A 19,372-nucleotide genomic window follows, 5' to 3' on the forward strand; every position below is an offset into this window, starting at 1 on the left:
TACAGCTATCAGAACCCATCAGCAAAAATCTGCGAGTTATATTCAAAGTGCAGAATTACTCCTATGCCGAAGAAGACTGACCATGCAGATTCTTATAATCCATACTGTATGCCATATCTTACAGAGAACAATTGGCTTTTGTGGAAGTGGCATGTGCAGCATGTATGGAAGAGGAAGCATTTTGCCAAATAGGTGACCAGCGAGATCCTGATTCCACAGCCCCTGCCAGATAGTAATGTGCCAGGCTCAGCCTCAAGCTGTAAGCCAGGCCAAGCTGAGCTGGGCCCCAGGAGTCAGCTTCGAGGAGCCCATGGCCCAGCTTGCTCTTTTGGAAAGCTGAGGCCAAGCTGTAAAGTCATGGCTTTATGGTGGTGTGCAAATCGGTGCTGCTGCTGTGACTACAGGAACAATATGGTACTCTACCATTCACAATGATGTTCCAACAGAGGCACAGCAGCTCACTGCAGGTGAAAAGGCTGCCGCTCTGTCAAGCAGAGGATTAAATGCTGAACATGCTGATCTGGAGATCGAACAAGTGCGTACATACAGTATTGTCAATGTCATGTTGGGCTGATGCTGCCTCACCGCCAGAGTGCATGTCCTTGAGATTGACAGCACATCACCAGAGTCAATCTGTACATCTGTGACAGCTTCATGGCTCCAAAATGTTGCTCTGCAGAATTTGGCAATATATGAGCAGCATGCTGCATATGTTGATGCACAAGGAGATATTTATCAGTGGGGCCACTGGGGTTCAGATGGCTTCAACCAATCTGGTTCATCTGCAAACATTGACATTGAAAGAAAAGGTGACTACTGTGCATCTAATGTGCTCACTTTGCATTTCCACTATACAGTACCAACAGGAGGGTGAGCTGGTGATAGCTTGCTAGGCACTTTGGGCTCTCAGCATCTGCAGCCATCTCACCACCATGCCATGCACTACAAGGTTTGGAAAAGCTGGGGCTTTGAGCTGGGCTTGAGCCATCTCCCTCACACCTGAGCCTGCTGAAGCTGAGTTGAAGCTGGAGCTTTTGAGCTGAGCCAGGCCTGGCACATCACTACTGCTGGATACAGTGACAGCAGAAGAGAAAGCAGCATAGGAAGCCAAGATCACAGATTGGAAAGACAAGAATAGTAAAGCAGCCAAGGTTATGTTGATGTTGATGGCCAATGATCAGCTCATTCATGTGAGTGAGTCAGAGACATCACACAAGATCTGAGAGAGTCTCAGGATTGTAAAGGAGAAGCCAGGTTATCATGGCCTCCTGGCATAGCAGTGTACATTGTATCAATCTAGAGCTCCAGATGACAGAGACATGGATGACTGATTGAAAGAACTGTGTCAGCTTCAGGAGGAGCTCCATCAAATGAGAAAGCTCATCCTGGATGATGAGTTCATTTCAATCATCCTCATGTCACTACCAAAATCTTGAGATTCATTCATGATATCCTATTTTGGTGTGGCAGGAGGCCAGTCACGATCTGGTAACAGAACTCAGATTGCATTGCAAGATCTCATCACAGTTATTCATGATGAGAACCATCACTGAAAGAGCTGAGATACCGAGCAGGCTGCCACAGGCACATCACAGACTCAAGCCCTCTTCACGCAGAATGCAGACCGAAAGAAGGGTAAAAGCATGATGAGACCATGTGACATCTGCAGTTAGAAGAATCATATCACACAGAATTCACCATGAAATGAATGCAGGAACTGTGAAAATGGGGGCACAAGACCTTGGAGTGCTATGCCCCTAGAGGAATCTTGTCAGAGAAATCATGAGATGAGCCATTGAAGAAGAAGCCAAAATGTGGGCGCAATGATCTGCAAACCCCTGGATTAAGCCACATCAAGAGAGATCAGGTGAGAATTACACAGGATGATGATGAGAATTGTGTATCATTAGGTTTGGATGATTCAGATGCTTTTTTCTATGGCTGGTTTGCAAATTCAGGAACCACCTCGCACATCACTTCTCGGCATGATGTTTTCTAGACCTATGAGCCACTGTGCAATCACTTAATCTCTGGAATAGGTCCAGCACCTGTCAAGGCCTTAGGCCATGACACTGTAGCCATTCAGAGTAAAGTCAACAGAATTTCACTCTTCATAATGTGTTGCATGCATTGACAGCACCCAGTAATGTCATATCCATTGCATGGCTTGATGAAGCCGGTGGAAGAGTACATATGGGTGATAGTCGAGTGATAATCATACAGTAGCTCATATCATCTCAAGACAGACCACAGGCATGAATGTCTCTATGTAGTCAACTCCAGAGATCTGTGAGTAGCCTTTCACCACTAAGTGTGCCTTGTATTTGATTACCTCACCTTTCTTGTTGGTCTTCTTGACCAGGACCCTACTTGTTGCCTATCAGTTTGTGATCTGAGGATGGATCTACAAGATTCCATGTCCCCATATCATGCAGCTGCTTCAACGCAGCTTGCACTGCTTGTTCTCAATGGGGCCACTCTGGTGAGTTCTTCACATCCTGTAATGATTTTGACTCATCTGGATCAACGGATGTGCACATTGCCTGGTAGATTACTTGGGCAAATGCAGCACTGTCCAGGATATCATCATCAACATTCACATGTGGATCATTAAGTAGCCAGTAGTTCAGATGTGCAATCTTCTGAGCTAATCTCTGAGGTTCTTCAGGTGCATGCACTTCTTCTGATCAGATCGTGACACATTCTTTGTAGACTCCTCCTTGCATTTTTGATCCAGTGCTGGCTCTCTCTGAAGATCTGGTGTGTCAATAGATATGAAGATTTGGAGCAAAGAAGCAGGGGCAAAATGATAATTGCAAGAAGTCTTCACAGCATGTGTGAATGCACCATAATATCAGATAGCGCATGGTCCATGGAGATAGCCAACGAAAATGTGTTTGATGGCTCGAGGCACTAATTTCAATAAATTAGTACTTTTATTTAATATCCACGCAGCGGATCTGAATTCATGTAAATATGTAATACTAGGCTTCCATGCATTCCACTTCTCATATGACATCATGTTGTGTAATGTGCACATAGGTGCATGATTTGTAATGTACATATGTGGCATGAGCCACAGCCTCTGCCCAGAGATAGTGTGGGATATCACATGTATATAGCATATGTAATGCATGCATGTGATAACAATGTGCAGTTGAGACATTCTGCGATCCCATTCTGGAATGGAGAATAGGGTGCAGTAGTATCAGTTTCAATTCCTTAAGATTGACACCATTGTGTCAGATCATTATTTAGATACTCATGTCCATTATTCATTGGAAGCTGTCAATGCTGATATCCATAATGATGATCAAGATTGGTCAAATAGAATTTGACTTTCTCAGTTGTCTCATCTTTTGTTTTCATGAATAATACTGTACTTACTGTATCTAGTACAGTCATCTGTGATTGAGATGAAGTATTGCCATCCCTGTAGAGCAGTCATTGGGGCTGGTCTCCACACATCTGTATGTGTTAATTCTTTGGAGACTGTGCTTCTTTCAGCTGCCTCTTTGAAAATGACTTCCTGATAGCCTTGGCTTGTACACAGGCTTCACACTCAATGTCATCTGGGCTGGGCATGATTTCTTGACCTTCGATCATATGCTCCCTGTGTAACCATGTGAGCGCTGGTTTCGCAATATGGTCATAAATTCTGTGTCACTCTTTCCAGGTGTGTGTAGTGTCTTCCTGTGCAACATATGCTAACTCAGGAGTGGTGTAACAGGTTCGAGATTTAATTAATAAAGCCTACCTTGTTTCTTATCTACAGCAAGTGTAGCATCATGCTTATCTATGTATTCTAGGGCTAGCTGCAATTTTTGATTGGGAAATTCAACAGATGGATGTCAAAGGCACCTATCTAAATGGAATCCTCAAAGAAGAGATTTACATGCATCAGCCTGAAGGGTATGCTGATCAGACTCACTGTATATGTAGATTACACAAAACCCTTTATCGACTCAAACAAGCTAGGCATGAGTGAAACATTCAGCTGAACCATAAGCTGATAAATGCTTCTTTTAGATGATTGCTTTCAGATCCCTGCACATACATTCAGGCCTGAGGTGAAAAAGTAGAAATCATTACTGTATGGGTAGACGATCTACTGATATTCACCAATGATCCTGAAATTATGGGTCATTTGAAGCATGGACTATAGACCATGTTTGAAGTCACTGACCTTGGTGATCTAAAGAAGATCATTGGGATAGAAATTAAGCAAGATCATGTGAAGCACACAATTAAAATCACTCAAAACAAATATATTATTTTTACTCTGCAAAAGGAAGGGTTAGTGAACTTAAACACAATAGGCATGCCTCTTGATCTGAATATTTTCCTCAAGAAGGAAGACATCGAGATCGGTGATGTGCAAAATTGTAGCAACAGATATGCATCACTCATTGAATCTCTCATGTATGCTGCTGTGACAACACACCCAGATATCACTTATGTAGTACAGTGCCTAAGCTCTTTTACTGCCAATTCAGGCATGACACATTGAACAGCCACAAAGTGCATCCTTAGATATTTACATGGCACATGAAATGTCAGAATTGTTTATAGTTCTAAAGAAGGGAAACCATACCTCAAACAATGTAAATTCGAGGGATATTCTGATGCCAATTTTGCCAATGATGTATAAGATTGAAAATTGATCTCAGGATATGTTTTTCTGATAGGCACAGGCATGATAACATGGAGCTCAAAAAAGCAATCTACTGTCACATTATCTACTACAGAGGCTGACTATACAGTGTTTGCTCAAGCTTCAAAAGAGATGGTATGGCCACAAAATCTGTTCAAAGAAATAGGTTTTGAACAGACTGCACTGACAATCTTAAACAGCAACAATAGGAGCACTATATCAATTGCAAAAGATCTGCAATTTCATGCATGATCAAAGCACTTTGATATAAGACATCATTATATTCGAGAGAAAATTAATGATGGATTAATTCAGGTAAAATATTGTTCAACAGATGATATGACCACAGACATCTTTACCAAACCTCTCACCAAGCCACAGCATCAAAAGCTAATGGCATTATTAGAGATGCCTATCAGCTTGAGAGGAAGTGTTGAGAATGTTTAGAGAGAGCAATCTGAGAGCACCCACTGAGGTTACTGTGGCACCAGCCACATTATATGATATCTCAAATTGTATTTTATATACATATTAATCCTAATTGGGAGTTCAGCATATTAAGCTGAGCTCTCCTTGCCCTGCTCCTTCATCTGCTCACTTGTCGCACTGGATACTGGTGAGCGTAACATGCTTTTTGATGTGAGGGTCTTGTTGAAATTTGAAAGGTCAGTTTTTTTTGAGCAAAGGCTCAATTCCATTAGGAGCAGGCTTTTCAAGCTTTGTAAACACATGTAATGTCCCTCTAGAGTTCTGTTTAGAATGTATCCTCCCCATTGCTTCTCCTGTCATGTCTGATGCCACCACCATCACCATTCTCAATACTACCAGTCTGCTTCCACACTCAATGATCTATTATGTCACTGGGTGAAACAATTAATAATTTGAGGTGAAAGATGATAAAGGTATTGAAGAAAAAGTTCAAATCCAGCATCTTTACTGTCAATTTGTGATAAATGGATTCAAAATATTATTAACATCTTTTCTTGTTGAAAAGATTGAAAAAAGATTGGATGACATATTAGCAATCATTTTTTCAATCATTTTATAATTATTTAGATAAAGTTATCATAAAAATTTTCAAAATCTTCTTTCATTCTTTTCTTATCAAAGCTGATAAACATATTGTGACCATGTCATATCATTATCATTCTACACTAAGCCAATATTAGAATATAAAGGTAAACACTTAGGTCCAAATGTTAGTACTATCCCTTGAAGCCTTAGTACTAGCATAGTATTGATCTGTAGATCTTAGCACTAGCATAGTACTAACCTTCAGACTGTAGTACTAGCAGTCAGACTTTAGTACTAGCATAGTATTAACCTTTAGACCTTAATACTAGCATAGTACTAACATTTAAATCTTACAATTAGCATACTGCTCATATTAGATTCTTGATATTACTCTTCTGACCATAGTACTAGTATAGTGCTAACATATAAACCTCAGTATTAGCTGCCATACCTTGATACTAGCTTAGTATATGATGACAAGGGTGTGATATAGTCACAATATCTTCATTATCTTTGATCAAAAAGGAGTAAAAATAATTATAAAACTTTTCATCATAATTTTGTATGAGAGATTGAAAGATGATTGAAGAAATGATTTTTAATTCTCATTCAATATTCTTTCAATCCTTTCATCATCTTTGACAATAAAAGATGTTAAAAATATTTTGAATACTTCTATCACAAATTAACAGTGAATATGCTTAAAAGATTTGAACTTTTTCTTCAGTATTTTTACCATCTTTCACCTCAAATTATTGATTGCTTCACCCAGTGTGTGATGACACACATGGACAGGATACTCCATGAGATCCAGAGGTGTGGTTGCACAATTGGCTCCTTTTTGCTTGATCTTTTCACTCTGTCCCCCCACTCTCGAAAGGACAACAATATTGTGCCAATATCTCAGCTCTGTACCCAGATGGTTTTGAGATTTCTTGATAGAGAAATGAGCATCAAGGCCCATCATATTGCAGAGGCCATGTACAGTGAGCCACAAAACTGTTGCAATGTTTGCAACGATCACATTATTTGGCTCATATCTCAGAAACCAAAATAACTAGATATGCAAACTTATATGTATGCTTGCAAGTACAGTGCACCACCTGAAGTCTACATATAACACTCAAAGTCACCTCAATAGTTCAGTGAAGCAGAAGGACTGCATGAGAATGGCATGCTGAACACTCCATGTGTGAGCCATTGTAAAGGCTGAGGACATTGTGGATTATGAAACCAGGGAGGTTTCATCAAAGAAAGGAGGCTTCCATCTCAGGAACTGCAATGCAAATTGGAATTTTGTTCATAGCTTCTCAATGGAAAAGGTTGTAAATCTGCTTGAAGATCATGAACTGGTTATGCTGTGACTTGGGTAAGAGGGCCAATTCTGGCAGCAACAATTCCTGAGGTCCTGATATTCTTCATGATGGGTTTTATAAGTTTATCATGATATTTGATTGAGAGGTACATATTATTACTCACATTGAAATATCAGTCTCTTTGGTAGAGATGATCAAGAATGGTATGATTGTTCAAGAAGCAGCTGTATTTAGAGTGACATTATATTATGGCAAAGAAGACAGTTGAAAGGTGATGGTGTGTGGCAGATTGTGTTTTCATTATTAAAGGTCAGGTTAAGCAGAGTTTAGTGTAGATTGCTACAGAGCTAGACCTACCATGTGCTTTGTTGAGGAGCGTAGGGTCTGCCATCTTCACAGGGTATTTTAATATTGGAGTATTACCTGTAACAATTCCATTATTGTACTGTGTTTGACCATTCATGTCAACAATCCTTGCATTGAAATGAAACTCATCAAAATAAATAATACCGCACAAGTGATATTTGTGCCTTGTTCTTCAATGTACACAGCAGAACATAGCTGAATTTGCTTCTGATTTGTTATAAATTCTAAAATGTTAGGGATGTTGGCACATACATATCTTCTCAGCAGTCTTTTATTTTAGCTTTGGCATGCAAAGTGAGTCTTTTTAAAAAAAAGGGTTTGCAGCCATTCTGAAAGCTTTCTATTTTTTTGTAGAACCTAAATTAACAGAGGACTTTCTCCAAAGTGATAAACTGCAGTTCCATAAATAAATGAAAGCATCTTCTCCATTCATGACCTCATTGCAGTGGTGACATGAAATTCGATGGTAACATTGGAAGATGAAGACCGAAACATAGCAGAACACAAGCTGTAGATATCTGTTCCATCTTTTTCAGTGAGGGAAAATGCTGTAGAGTCTGCAATGTGTAATATGTAAAAGAGCTTTACATTATCTGAAACTTGGTTGAGGCCACCATTCAGGTCCCTAAAGCTCTCTGATGCCTTCCTGGGCATTCAATCTCCTCTCCTGGAATGTCATGAACCTTGGCAGAACTGCAAGATATCTGCTATTTCAATATTCACAGTCACCTCAATAGAGCTTTTTATTATCTTAAACTTGGTTTGCAAATCCTGGGTGGCTAGCAAATTTATAGGTTCTGTAGCCCTCACAATTATTCCTCTTTTAAGCTGAAAATCTGCTATAGATAGATATAATCACACTTTCCATGTTCATTGAGTATGTTGCATAGTATGTATGCTTTTGATCAAACCCTGATGCACTATACAAATCATACTTTGAAGCAGCAAACATAGCATGAATAGAACTTGTCTTGCTGAACATATTCAGATATGCTATATCATCAAGATGATAAAAGGTCACTGATAATATGAAGCTGTATAGTTTAAACAGAAATAAAATATACCTGTAAGATCAATGACAAGATGGATCAGACCTTTATGTTAGCATTTTGAGAAATGAGCTTCACAATGGCTTGAAGCATTGCAGCAAAAGTGAAGGAGATGGTGTTTCTGTAAGATAATAATCTCAAGCATGACTTAGCTAACTTGAAAGACTATGGTAGGGCATGATCAATTATCAAAGCTTAATTTCATATATCATCTTTGAAGTCATCTCGCAATAAAATTAGCAAGACATGAGGAGCCACTCAACAGAATTACAAAATTGTGAAAGAAAGGAGTGAAAGAGTATTTACAGGTTTGTGCATCAGAGTTTGATCAAAAACATACACGAATGGGTTAAGGCTGTGTTTAAGGCAAAGGGTTGATTACCCAACTACTAGAGATTTGAGGTTTGTTAGTGACAAAAGTGTATAAATGAGTTGATCTGATAGAGTTGTATACACCTTCAGAAAAAGACATAAATATTGAACCAACAGACATTCATTTGAAAGCTGAGAAGGATGGCTTTCTAAGACTATTTTATTTATGAATATAGCTGCAGCCAATCTGAAGGTAGAAGAAAAACAGTGAAAATCAACGAAATATTTGTGCATCTTTGTTAATCACTGCATATGATATTTGGGCTATGTTAACAATAAACAGCAGGTTGTCTTAGATTACCTAACATAAGGCCACACAGGGCTGTGGCTCAGCCATCAAAGGCAAGGCCAATTGATATACCTTAATGGCTGAAAACTCGGATTGTAACAGTTATTAGTGTTCAATAAAGGAATGAAAACTGTTATAACTCCGGAAAATGCTAAATGATACATCACTCAGAAAGTACTATGCTGTTGGGCCACATTACATACACAGAAAAATGATGAATGCAAATGTTTGAATCGCCTTGAAAGCATTTAATTGATTTAACAAATACACCTAGTAACTGTGGTGCTCTATGCACATTAGAAAAGGTAACAAATATATTGCAAATTTTTCGGACTAAAAACACGATGTTTTGAGGCCACAGAGCCTCAGAAAATGAAGAATGAGATGCTTTGATTTTGCGGTGAGAATTGCTACAATGTGCAAACAACACCAAACTATGACATCTGCCATTGGTGCAATCAGCTATCTGACCATTGGCAAACATCATAATTTGGTGTTATTTGCACATTGTGACAGATAAAAGTGTGAGAATTTGGATGGCTGACATCTTCATATATTCTGTGGCCTCAGATCTTCGCTTTTTTGAGCCAGATTACATATAGTTCTGATTGCAAAGCATCAAGGTGTGAGTTACTATGTATTAATGATATATTCAAATATTTAAAAAAGTTGAAATATGGATCAATATACTCAAAAATGCTCAAGGTCCTTTTTGTATGCTCTGCATAAATTAGAGGCATGTTCTGGCATGTTCCTTCATGCATTTTATCATCATTGGGCTTCTCTATTTTAATTTCCTGAGAATGAAAATTATTGTAGCTATGTAGCATCCTTAAAAAAACCATCAGCCACATATAGAGCTGTATTGCACCAACTGTTCTTCCTGTATATTCAGAATGTAGATATATCATCTAATGTGAGTTACAAGCTCTTGATCATAAGTCATGATCAATATCTCAGTGTGGAGAGGCTTTTCACTTCAACCATAGCAATTCTCAATGTCATTTTAAAAATGTCTTTCTAAGGTCCTGCATGAATCATTTATATATTGTGACATTGATAATGATATCTTTCATCATTAATCCTCTTTCTTACACTTTTTCTTGCAATACAAACTCATATAGCCTTGCATCAGGCACAAAAAACTGTTAGCCACATCACAAGCAGTGGCTCAGCCACCAAAGGTAAATAACATCAATTAATATACTCTGGTGATAGAAAACTTCAATTGCATCAATAGCTCTTGTTTCAATATGCTCAGAATGAAGGAATTGAAGTGAAGAGCAGTGAAATGTGAAGATTATTGCTTATTTTTCAAGTAGAGACTATAATGAGTCTGATAAATATTAAATCAGCCATTGTTTGCATTACTGTACTGAGATACATAACAAGAATAATGAATACCATGGTTTGAACCACTTTGAAGCCACTGAATGCCCTGGTTTGGATCACTTTCAAGCCATTGAATACAATGGTTTGAACAGCTTTGAATCCAGCAGCCCTTAAGGCATTAACCCTAGCAAACTCAGTGCTGTGATTGGCTCTGAATATTTGCACCTGTTTGAATCAGCCGTGTCATGCATGTTCAAGCTCCAGTTTGTATGCCCATTACAAAAGATAACAAATTCAAGTGAAAATAAAATATAACACAGTAACAAACTTTGAAGGAAGGGCCCTCTCCTAACCTTAGAACAGGGGCAGAAAATGAAACCACTTTGTAATGGTCCACTCTCCCACACATTGCTTAAGTGTTCCACAAGTATCAAAAAAATCACATAGATGCCCTAAGTGCTTAGTGTCACACAAACTCTCCTTCATACCTCAAAAATTGTAACTACTTCTCACCATGGTAATACCTATGAAGGTGCATCCCACTGTTGAGAAAATGGAGGAGCAAAGTCATTCATATTTCAGCTACTTCACATGTTCACTGCCATCCAGAGCAGGGTAAAGTTGTCATGATCCCTTTATGGTATACACACTATTTGTATCAATCAGGATAGTGTGCTGAGTCTTATCTTCAGATTGTCATGGTTGTGAGCCTTCTCTTCATAAGTGCTCACAATCTACATTTCACGATGTTCCAGAAGATTATCAGGTTCTGGCTCTTTGTCCATACTGCACATTATGGAATCTATGCAGTATTAGGTCAATTCAGGCTATCTATCTCATACACATCAGTACTGAGTCTGCTGACCTCTCTTTCTGCCTCCACCAAGGAAGTTCTACATGTTAAAGCTCTGAATCATGCATTTCAGACCATTTATAACAATATTTACTGAAGAGCCATAGCTTGAGATCCCAATCTAGGACAAACTGACATTATGCACAATGGCACTGCAGTGACTGTTGTCGAACTGGAAGACTGTGATGTCAAGAAAGCTTTCAACATCTCTGTGTTGCAAGATGCTCAAGACACACAGCAGAAGAAAGCTTTAAGTATTGAGATGCTGTACCAATATATTGAGTGAGCTAAGCTTAATGAAATGATGGTGATGCATGCTCTCAACATGCTCATGAATGAAGCTCTGAGTCTGAAAGCATATTGAACGCTGATTCAGACTCATTTCAAGATAACACTTGTGATTCACCATATGCGTGAAGGATGAAAGACATCAGTGCATCCTCTTGTCATGTAAGACTTTAATGAGGGCATAACTGCAGAGAATGCAAAGATTCTGAATGACATACTACTCAATCAGCTCAATCTTTCAATGAAAGAAGTTGCAAAGCTGCTCATGATCATTGGCAGTGATCCATCTATGGTAGAGAAATTGCGAACCCTCAAAACTTCTATGACCTTCTGTCCTCATGGTTACTCTCAATATAGATGGGTTCTTCCTCTTATACAGCTATGGCATATGAGCTGAACAGATCTGGAATGCATATTTAACACACACTGGGACAGATCACAAGGATATGACTTATCTGCATTTTAATCGACCAATATTCTTCTCAAATGCAAGGTGAAGAATCAAAAATGGCCTGATTACTATTCAGCACAGCACCTCATCTTCAACAGGCTCAAAGCTGACATTCTGAACTGCTGGAGACATGCACTGTGCTACAGCTGGTTTGTGGTAGAGACCAGCTCAATTGTACATAGAGTTCACCTTGGTGCCAGTGACCTTGAGATGCACTTTGCTGCACAAAAGACAACTTTCAAAGAGCTTGTGCAGCAAGCTAGTGAGATATAGGATCAGTATTTGACAACACATGTGTCACGGCACCGCCGGACAAGAGATCAAAAAGATTAAAAAGGGACAGTCACGTGGAACGTGCTGCCCTGATCCCCCTGATTTCAAAGAATCCCTCTTAACCCTATGTGGCGCAAGAGCCTAGGACTTACTAGTCGATGTGGCAGGCACAGGAATGGGTAAGAGATATATGATGGAGCTGGCGAGCTCAGTAGGGTGCTATGGTAGTAGACGAGAAGAAACAATCTGAAGTTTCGTCCTCTATATGGCTGGTCTTATATACATGTACAGTGGGCTATCTTACCTAAGCTACCTATCTACGGGTATAAGCAAATGGCCATACATGAAACAATGGAATGTCTGGAAGTAGAACAATAAGTGGGAACATCGATGGTTGCCACAGTAATGCGTGTGCACATCATGCCTATCTTGGATTCCCTTTTGTTCTCTGGTGTGAACATCATGCCTATCTGGGCTTCTGGCTAAACGAATAGGAGGCAGAAGGCCAATGCATAACAATAGTCCTTGTTCTCTTTGTTCCCAAATGGGTGCCTCTATTGTATCCTGGAATAGACAGGTCTGACTGTATCATCCATGGGTCTGGACCATAACATGTGATGTGGACTATCACCTGACCTCTACGCATCACATCTGTGGCTGAGTGGCATGAGATATTGGTGAAGCATGTGATCTGTGGCATGAGAAAAGTCACGTGCAGACTTTGTGGCAAAAATCTGTGATACTACCCTCCTCTCAAGGCTTATTGTCCCGAGGAGCCAAAACCTTTGTTTCCCTTCTTGTTGCTCGCAACGGTTGGTAACTTCGGGAGGGAAGCCCTTCGGCGTAATACTCGAAGATTATTTGGGCTATCCTGTCTCCCAGTTTGACCGAAAATACGAAATCCATTGTATTGATCAGTACGACCTTGAGTTCTCCTATATAGTCTGGATCAACGACTCCTGCACCCATGTCAATTCCTCATGCAGCCAGTCTGCTGCGTGGAGCTATTCATGTATAGGTATGTTTGGGAGGGTCGATTGCGACTCCTGTTCCTACCACAGCTCGTGAATGCGGGGGGATTTCATGCATTTCTGCTGCATAAATATCCCATCCTGCTGCTTCATTTGAGGATTTTTTCAGTGATTTGGTGAGATCTGTCATCTTATGATATAGAAAGAACTCATCCGGGTGGTCGGACATGTTGATTCTGTGAGTGGATATTGGTGCAACTTCGTATGAGGATAGTTCGAAGCATTTTCCACCAAAAGTGACAACCCTGATTGGTGCTTTGACTGCATCTGGGTGTTTCTGGTGGAATTCTTGAAGAAGCTCGTCGGCGTTGGTAAGATTGTTCGGGGTTTCCATGTATTGTCGGAATTGTCATAGCCTTTCCATTTGACGAGGTATTGGACCCTTCCCCTTACGACCATCGAGTCTAGTATTTCTTCGACTTCGAATTCTGGTTCTCCTTCAATTTCTATGGCTGGGGGCTTTGGGGATTCGTGGTTTGCGACCGTGTCTTGGTGATACATGATCAACTTGCTAGCATGGAAGACTGGATGGACCTTCATTTGCTTGGGCAGTTCCAGTTTGAATGTTACTGGTCCTAGCTTCTGAAGTACTTTGTAAGGTCCGAAGTTTTGTGTTCCTAGCTTCACGGATTTGACCTTTACTCTGAGATCTTTCCCTTTGAGTAGTACTAGATCTCTGACTTTGAATGGGACTTCTCCCTTTTTCTCATCGAAGTACCATTTCATCCGTGAAGCGAAAACTTCCAATGCTGCCTTTGCCTGTTCTTGTGCCTCAGATCGGTGGGCAAATAGATGTTCCAATGAGGGATGATGTATTGATTCGTGTACATCTGGTGCCATTTTTGGATGTCAGCCATATTCGACAAAGAATGGGGAAAGTGCGGTGGACTCATGGGTCTGGTTGTTGTATGAAAATTCTGCCGTTGGCAGGTAGTAGACCCAATCATTCTGTCTGTGGTTACAGTACATGCGTAGGTACTGTTTCAACACCTGGTTAACCCTTTCTGTCTGACCGTCTGTCTGGGGATGGTATGCTGTAGACATGATTGACTTTATACTGAGCTTTTGGCAGAACTCCTGAAATAGTTTGCTCGCAAATTGAGTACCTCTGTCTGAGATAATCTGGTGTGGCAATCCGTGGAGTTTGAAAACTTCATTATAGAATATGTTAGTGACCTGCAATGATGTGACTGTGTCGTCTGTCACATAGAAGTGTGCTCATTTCGTGAGTCTGTCTATGACGACAAGTATTGCCGTCTTCTTTTCTCTCCTAAAGTCCATGGCTGGAGGAAGTTGTGTGATGAGATCGACAGTGATGATTTCCCATGGTCCTTCTGGTACCTCATTTGGTTGTAGTAGTCCGTATGGTTTTTCCCTTGAGTACTTGTTGCATTGACAACTGTCGCAACCTTGTACATATTGCTTAACCATTACAGACATTCCTGGCCACCAATAGTTCTGAGTAATGAGCTTCAATGTTTTGAACCTGCCTGGATGTCTGGCTGGTAACGTATCGTGATGGAGCTTTATTAGGTCTAGGCATAGCTGTTGATCCTTGGGGACATAAACCTTTTCACAATGGAGTAGCAGTTCATGCTCAAAGTTCCATTCTGCACGATTTTTCCCAAATTCACGTTGTCCTGTAGTCAAAAGTGCACCATAATCCTTGGTCATCATATCATCTGTGAGTGCCTTTTTGATCCTTTCCAGTAGTTGAGCATCATCAACTTCAGATGCATGAGTGGGTCGAATCACATTGATAGCAAAAAATTCGGGTTTTAACAGCATTTGGTTCAAATTGTCGCTGTCTACCCCTCTCTCATGGTCTGGCCTCCTGGACAGAGGATCGGCATGAAGCATTGTCTTTCCAGGTCAGTGACTAAGTACAAAATTGAATCTGGTGAGGAATAATGCCCAGCACGCTTGGTGCTGGGATAACTTCTGTGCCTGGCGGAAGTATGTAAGGTTGAGATGGTCTGACCAAATCTCAATGGGTTCTGGGTGTCCTTCTAAGTAGTGCCAGTATTCTTCTAGTGCCTGAATAATTGCAAGCATCTCCTTGTCGTATATCTCGTAGTTTCGCGCATGCTCATTGAGTGATTTAGAGTAATATGCGACTGGATGCCATAGCTTGTCTTCTCCCATTTGTTCAAGTACTGCACCAGTGGCGTAGTCTGAGAAGTCTGTCTCTAGACGATATGGTGCAGTGTCATTGGGGAGTTGTAATATCGGGGCTGAGGTAAATGCCATTTTGAGTGCACTGAAGGCTTGGTCTTGCTCTTCCTTTTACAGGTGAGAAGCGTTAAAGGTCGTGCAAGCTTTGCAAAGTCCTTTATAAATTGCCTGTAGAAATTTGCGAATCCTAAAAAGGCCTGTACTTGTTTGACCTTTGTAGGTGTGGGCCAGCCAAGTACACCTTTGACTTTAGCAGGGTCCATTTGTACCGAGTTCTTGCTGATGATCATTCCAAGATACTCAATTGAGGATTGTTCAAAGAAGCATTTCTCCAGTTTGGCGTATAAGTCATTGTCCCAGAGGCGCTGTAGAACTGCTTTTACTAGTCATCGGTGTTCATTAATATCATCTGTAAATATGAGGATATCATCCAAGTATACTACCACCTTTCCGGTACGAATCAGGTCTTCGAGGACCATATTCATCATTGTCTGGAAGGTACTGGGAGCATTGCAGAAACTGAAGTACATTACTGTGGGTTCGAAGAGGCCACAATGTGTAATGAAGGTGGCTTTTTCTTCATCTCCCTCCCTAATCCTTATGTTATTGAACCCCCATCTCAGATCGAGCTTAGTAAATATACTAGCATGTGAGAGCCTGTCAATGAGGTCCAAAATGTGGGGGATTGAGAACTTGTTCTTCTTTGTGACTGCGTTGAGGTTTTGTAGTCTTGTACGAGCCTCAGTGACCCGTCCTTCTTTTTGACGAAAAAGACCAGTGCTGCGGTTGGACTCCTTGATCTCTTGATGTAACCTTTGACCAACTCTTGATCTATCCATGTGTCGAGCAAATTTCTTTCCTGTAAGCTCATAGGATATAACTTTGCCGGGCATGGTAACGATGCCTCTGGAACAAGTTCAATTGGATGATCATAGGGCTTTCTTGTGGGCATTCGTTCTGACTGCTTCTTGGAGAACACATCACCATACTCGTGGAAGTGTTTGAGGACATAGGCTGACCAGTAGTCCTTGTCCTGTTATCCTTTTTGCGGTGCTCTATCCTGATTCCTCTTGGTGTTAAGGCCCATAATGAGTGATGCTATCACTTGTGCATCAGGGTCTTCTGATAATGACACCCATCTAATGAAGCTGTCCATGTCGTTCCAGTTGTCACCTAACTCCTGAGAACTGACGAACTTCATCAGGTCTTCAATGTGGGGGATGTTTGTGTCTTCCAGGTCCTCCTCCTGGACTGCTACCTGTGAGGACGCACATTTGTGTGGGCATCGGGTGAAATCGACTGTGAGTTTTCCCCAATCTACCTCTGGGTTGTGCTCCTTGAGGAAACTCATGCCTAGTATAATGTCCTTGTGACCTATATCAGTAACCAGAAGACTTTGTCTACTTGTGTGGTTTCCGATAGTTATACTGAGAAGAACCCTTTTCTTAATGGTTCCACCCTTGTTGTGAGATGCATCTGCATTGTAAACCCTGATCTCCTTCAAGTGTGATCGTAGCAAGATTCAACTGATCAACCAGCCGTGGGTTGATGTAACAAGAATATGCTCCTGAATCGAGGAGCGCCTCAGTCTGGACTTCCCTTACTCCCTGTTTGAGGTGAACAGGTAAATCGATCACATGTTTTGACGAACCAGTAGATGTGATGTATAAAAAACTTGATACTGGTACATGCGAGAGCGAGTAGGTACTATTACAGTGTCTATGGGAACTCTGGCCAGACCTCAGAGAACCTGCTGAAGAAAATCCTCATCATCTTCCACCTCCGTGATCCTAGCTGCTTCGACAGCTGGTTCCAGTTCTGCCTCCTTTTCCTTTCCCTTCACGTCGTAGCTGGTGATGAAAGCACGGACTGCTTCCTTCCTCACCTTGCTGTCGTCAGAGTGGGTGGATGATGCCATCGTCGATATTGCCCTGGTTGCTTGACCCCACTTTGGCATTTCAAATTTGCCCTTGTACTTGGGGTCTGGGCAGCGCTGTTTAAAAATGAAGGGGTGCTTCCCACATCATACGCACAGCTTCTTCTCCAGCCATCCTTCTTGCTCCTTAGTGAGTGTAGATACTCGATCCACAACCATTGCGTTAGGGTCTTTCAGGGCCCGTGGTACCGATGATGATGTTGTTACCATTCCACGCTGTCCTGCCTTGTTGGCTCTAAACTTGAACTCCAATTGAAGGCATAGATCGAGGTATTCCAGCCATGTGATGGGGTCAGAAATTCCTGGACTGTTTCGTGTGACCATCGCCTGTCGTACTTCCTTGCTTCGATGTTCAGCAATGTAACCGATGAGTGCAGTGTGCCCTAAGTTGGTCTTAGTGGCCCATTGACAGAACTGTTCTGCAAAGGAGACCATTGTGGGGTAGGTTTTTGCACAGATCTCCTTCAGGTGCTGTTGCACATTCTTGTTCGGGTCGAGGGTCCTGTAGTTGACTTTGAGAATGTTGACGAAGTCTTTCCATGTGCTGAGTGCCTGCCGTGCCACTGCCTTGGTTGCGTATTCGGACATGTATGTAAATGTGCCTCCTTCCAAATGCAGCAGGGCCGTGGTAATCTTGTGCTCGTCGTCGTTAATCTCATTCCACCGCATCCATATATCGAGTTGTTGGAGCCAATCCTCCAGACTTCCTTTGCCCAAGTTGTGTGGAGGTTCAGCAATTTTGATGTGAGGCTTGTGTGATTGGACTATGCCAGATGTTTGACCTTGCATCACAGTGATGCTGCTTGCTTTGAGCAAAGCTAGCTTATGTCGCAGCTTGGTGTTAGCTGACTTGATCTCCATCATCTCCTTGCTGATGTCCAGCATTGTCGCTTGTGTTCCTGAGAGCTCATCATTGAGTACCATCATGTGCGCATCCTGCACTTCGACCCTGTCCTTGAGCTTGCCATTTTCAGTTTGGAGGAGTGCCTCCTTTAGCCAATGTTCAGTCTTGTTGTTCTGGATCAGGGACTCGAAGGCTTTCTTGTGCTCATACATCTTACTGCTGAGCACGTTGTAGACCTTGGTGACTTCGGTGTGTACCATAAGCTTCATTGCAACAATTACCCATTCACGGATGTGGTCAGGGACTTCTCTGAGAGCGGACTGTCTGAGCACATCTTCTAGATGCTCGAATTGGTGTCCGTCAAACTTCCAAGTGAGAGGAACATAGGCGAGTAAGAGTGATGGTGTCGGGGATGCAGGTCCTCTGACTTGTGATGCAGAATCCTGGGGTCCTAGCCCCAGTTCAGGTGAGTTGCGCTGTGAGGCGCATGGGGTACTTCTGTCATGTGACGTCTTGACATTTGTGTGAAGAATATCATCCATTCGCTGCCTAAACATGGATGCGTATGCACAATCCGCTCCCTCCATTATGATGTAAAGACATGTAAACTAATACAAAAAGTGCAGATATCTCTTCTTTGAGATAAAGACCAGGGCCTTGGCGATTTCCTGCAGCCTTTCCTCCTTTTCTATCTGCTTGAAACTAATCTCTCCTATTTCCAAACAGACCATATTGATGACCTGCTTCTCAATGAATGTGTAGGTGCATGTGCCGGTATGAAGGTCAGTGCAGACTTTATCGAGTTCTGTGGCTAGGCTGTAAATAGGTCCTTGTGCTCATCCTTGAGACGATACGAGAACACTCCTAGTATAGGCTGGAGCCTGAAGCGGGTAGCATCTACCTGCTTTGTAAGGGTCTTGATGTGGATCGTCGACCTGACTCTGGAAGGGAGTGGGCAGATGGGACATGCAATGATGTTTGTCTTTATGAAGTTGGGTAGGGGGCGAGTTGGAATGGGAGCAATGACGGGGGAGATACTGCGTTAGAAGTGATGAGCTCTGGAGGTGGCGCTGGCTTGCAACCACCCGTGGTAAGACATCCCTTCCTGGGCTTGTAGCATTCGAGTGGT

General features: G+C 41.6%; 3 protein-coding genes across 3 annotated transcripts; all 3 read right to left on the reverse strand.

The window, feature by feature from the left end:
• Positions 1–7,294: 7,294 nt before the first annotated feature.
• LAESUDRAFT_660670 (uncharacterized protein) lies at positions 7,295–7,507 on the reverse strand (the record flags this gene model as incomplete). The annotated part of the gene is made up of 1 exon (XM_040904883.1): positions 7,295–7,507. A coding segment is annotated over one exon (213 nt), but the record flags the coding sequence as incomplete, so codon positions are not given.
• Positions 7,508–16,499: 8,992 nt separating this feature from the next.
• On the reverse strand, positions 16,500–16,814 carry LAESUDRAFT_762413 (uncharacterized protein; the record flags this gene model as incomplete). Its single annotated transcript, XM_040913106.1, has 2 exons — positions 16,500–16,721; positions 16,785–16,814. 2 exons carry the CDS (start codon positions 16,812–16,814, stop codon positions 16,500–16,502), a joined length of 252 nt encoding a protein of 83 aa, XP_040760736.1.
• A 390-nt stretch (positions 16,815–17,204) lies between these two features.
• On the reverse strand, positions 17,205–18,800 carry LAESUDRAFT_762414 (uncharacterized protein; the record flags this gene model as incomplete). Its single annotated transcript, XM_040913107.1, has 2 exons — positions 17,205–17,456; positions 17,493–18,800. 2 exons carry the CDS (start codon positions 18,798–18,800, stop codon positions 17,205–17,207), a joined length of 1,560 nt encoding a protein of 519 aa, XP_040760737.1.
• Between the last annotated feature and the right edge of the window lie 572 nt (positions 18,801–19,372).

The sequence above is a fragment of the Laetiporus sulphureus genome (genome assembly GCF_001632365.1).
Source record: "Laetiporus sulphureus 93-53 unplaced genomic scaffold LAESUscaffold_44, whole genome shotgun sequence".
Classification (NCBI taxonomy): Eukaryota; Fungi; Basidiomycota; class Agaricomycetes; order Polyporales; family Laetiporaceae; genus Laetiporus; species Laetiporus sulphureus.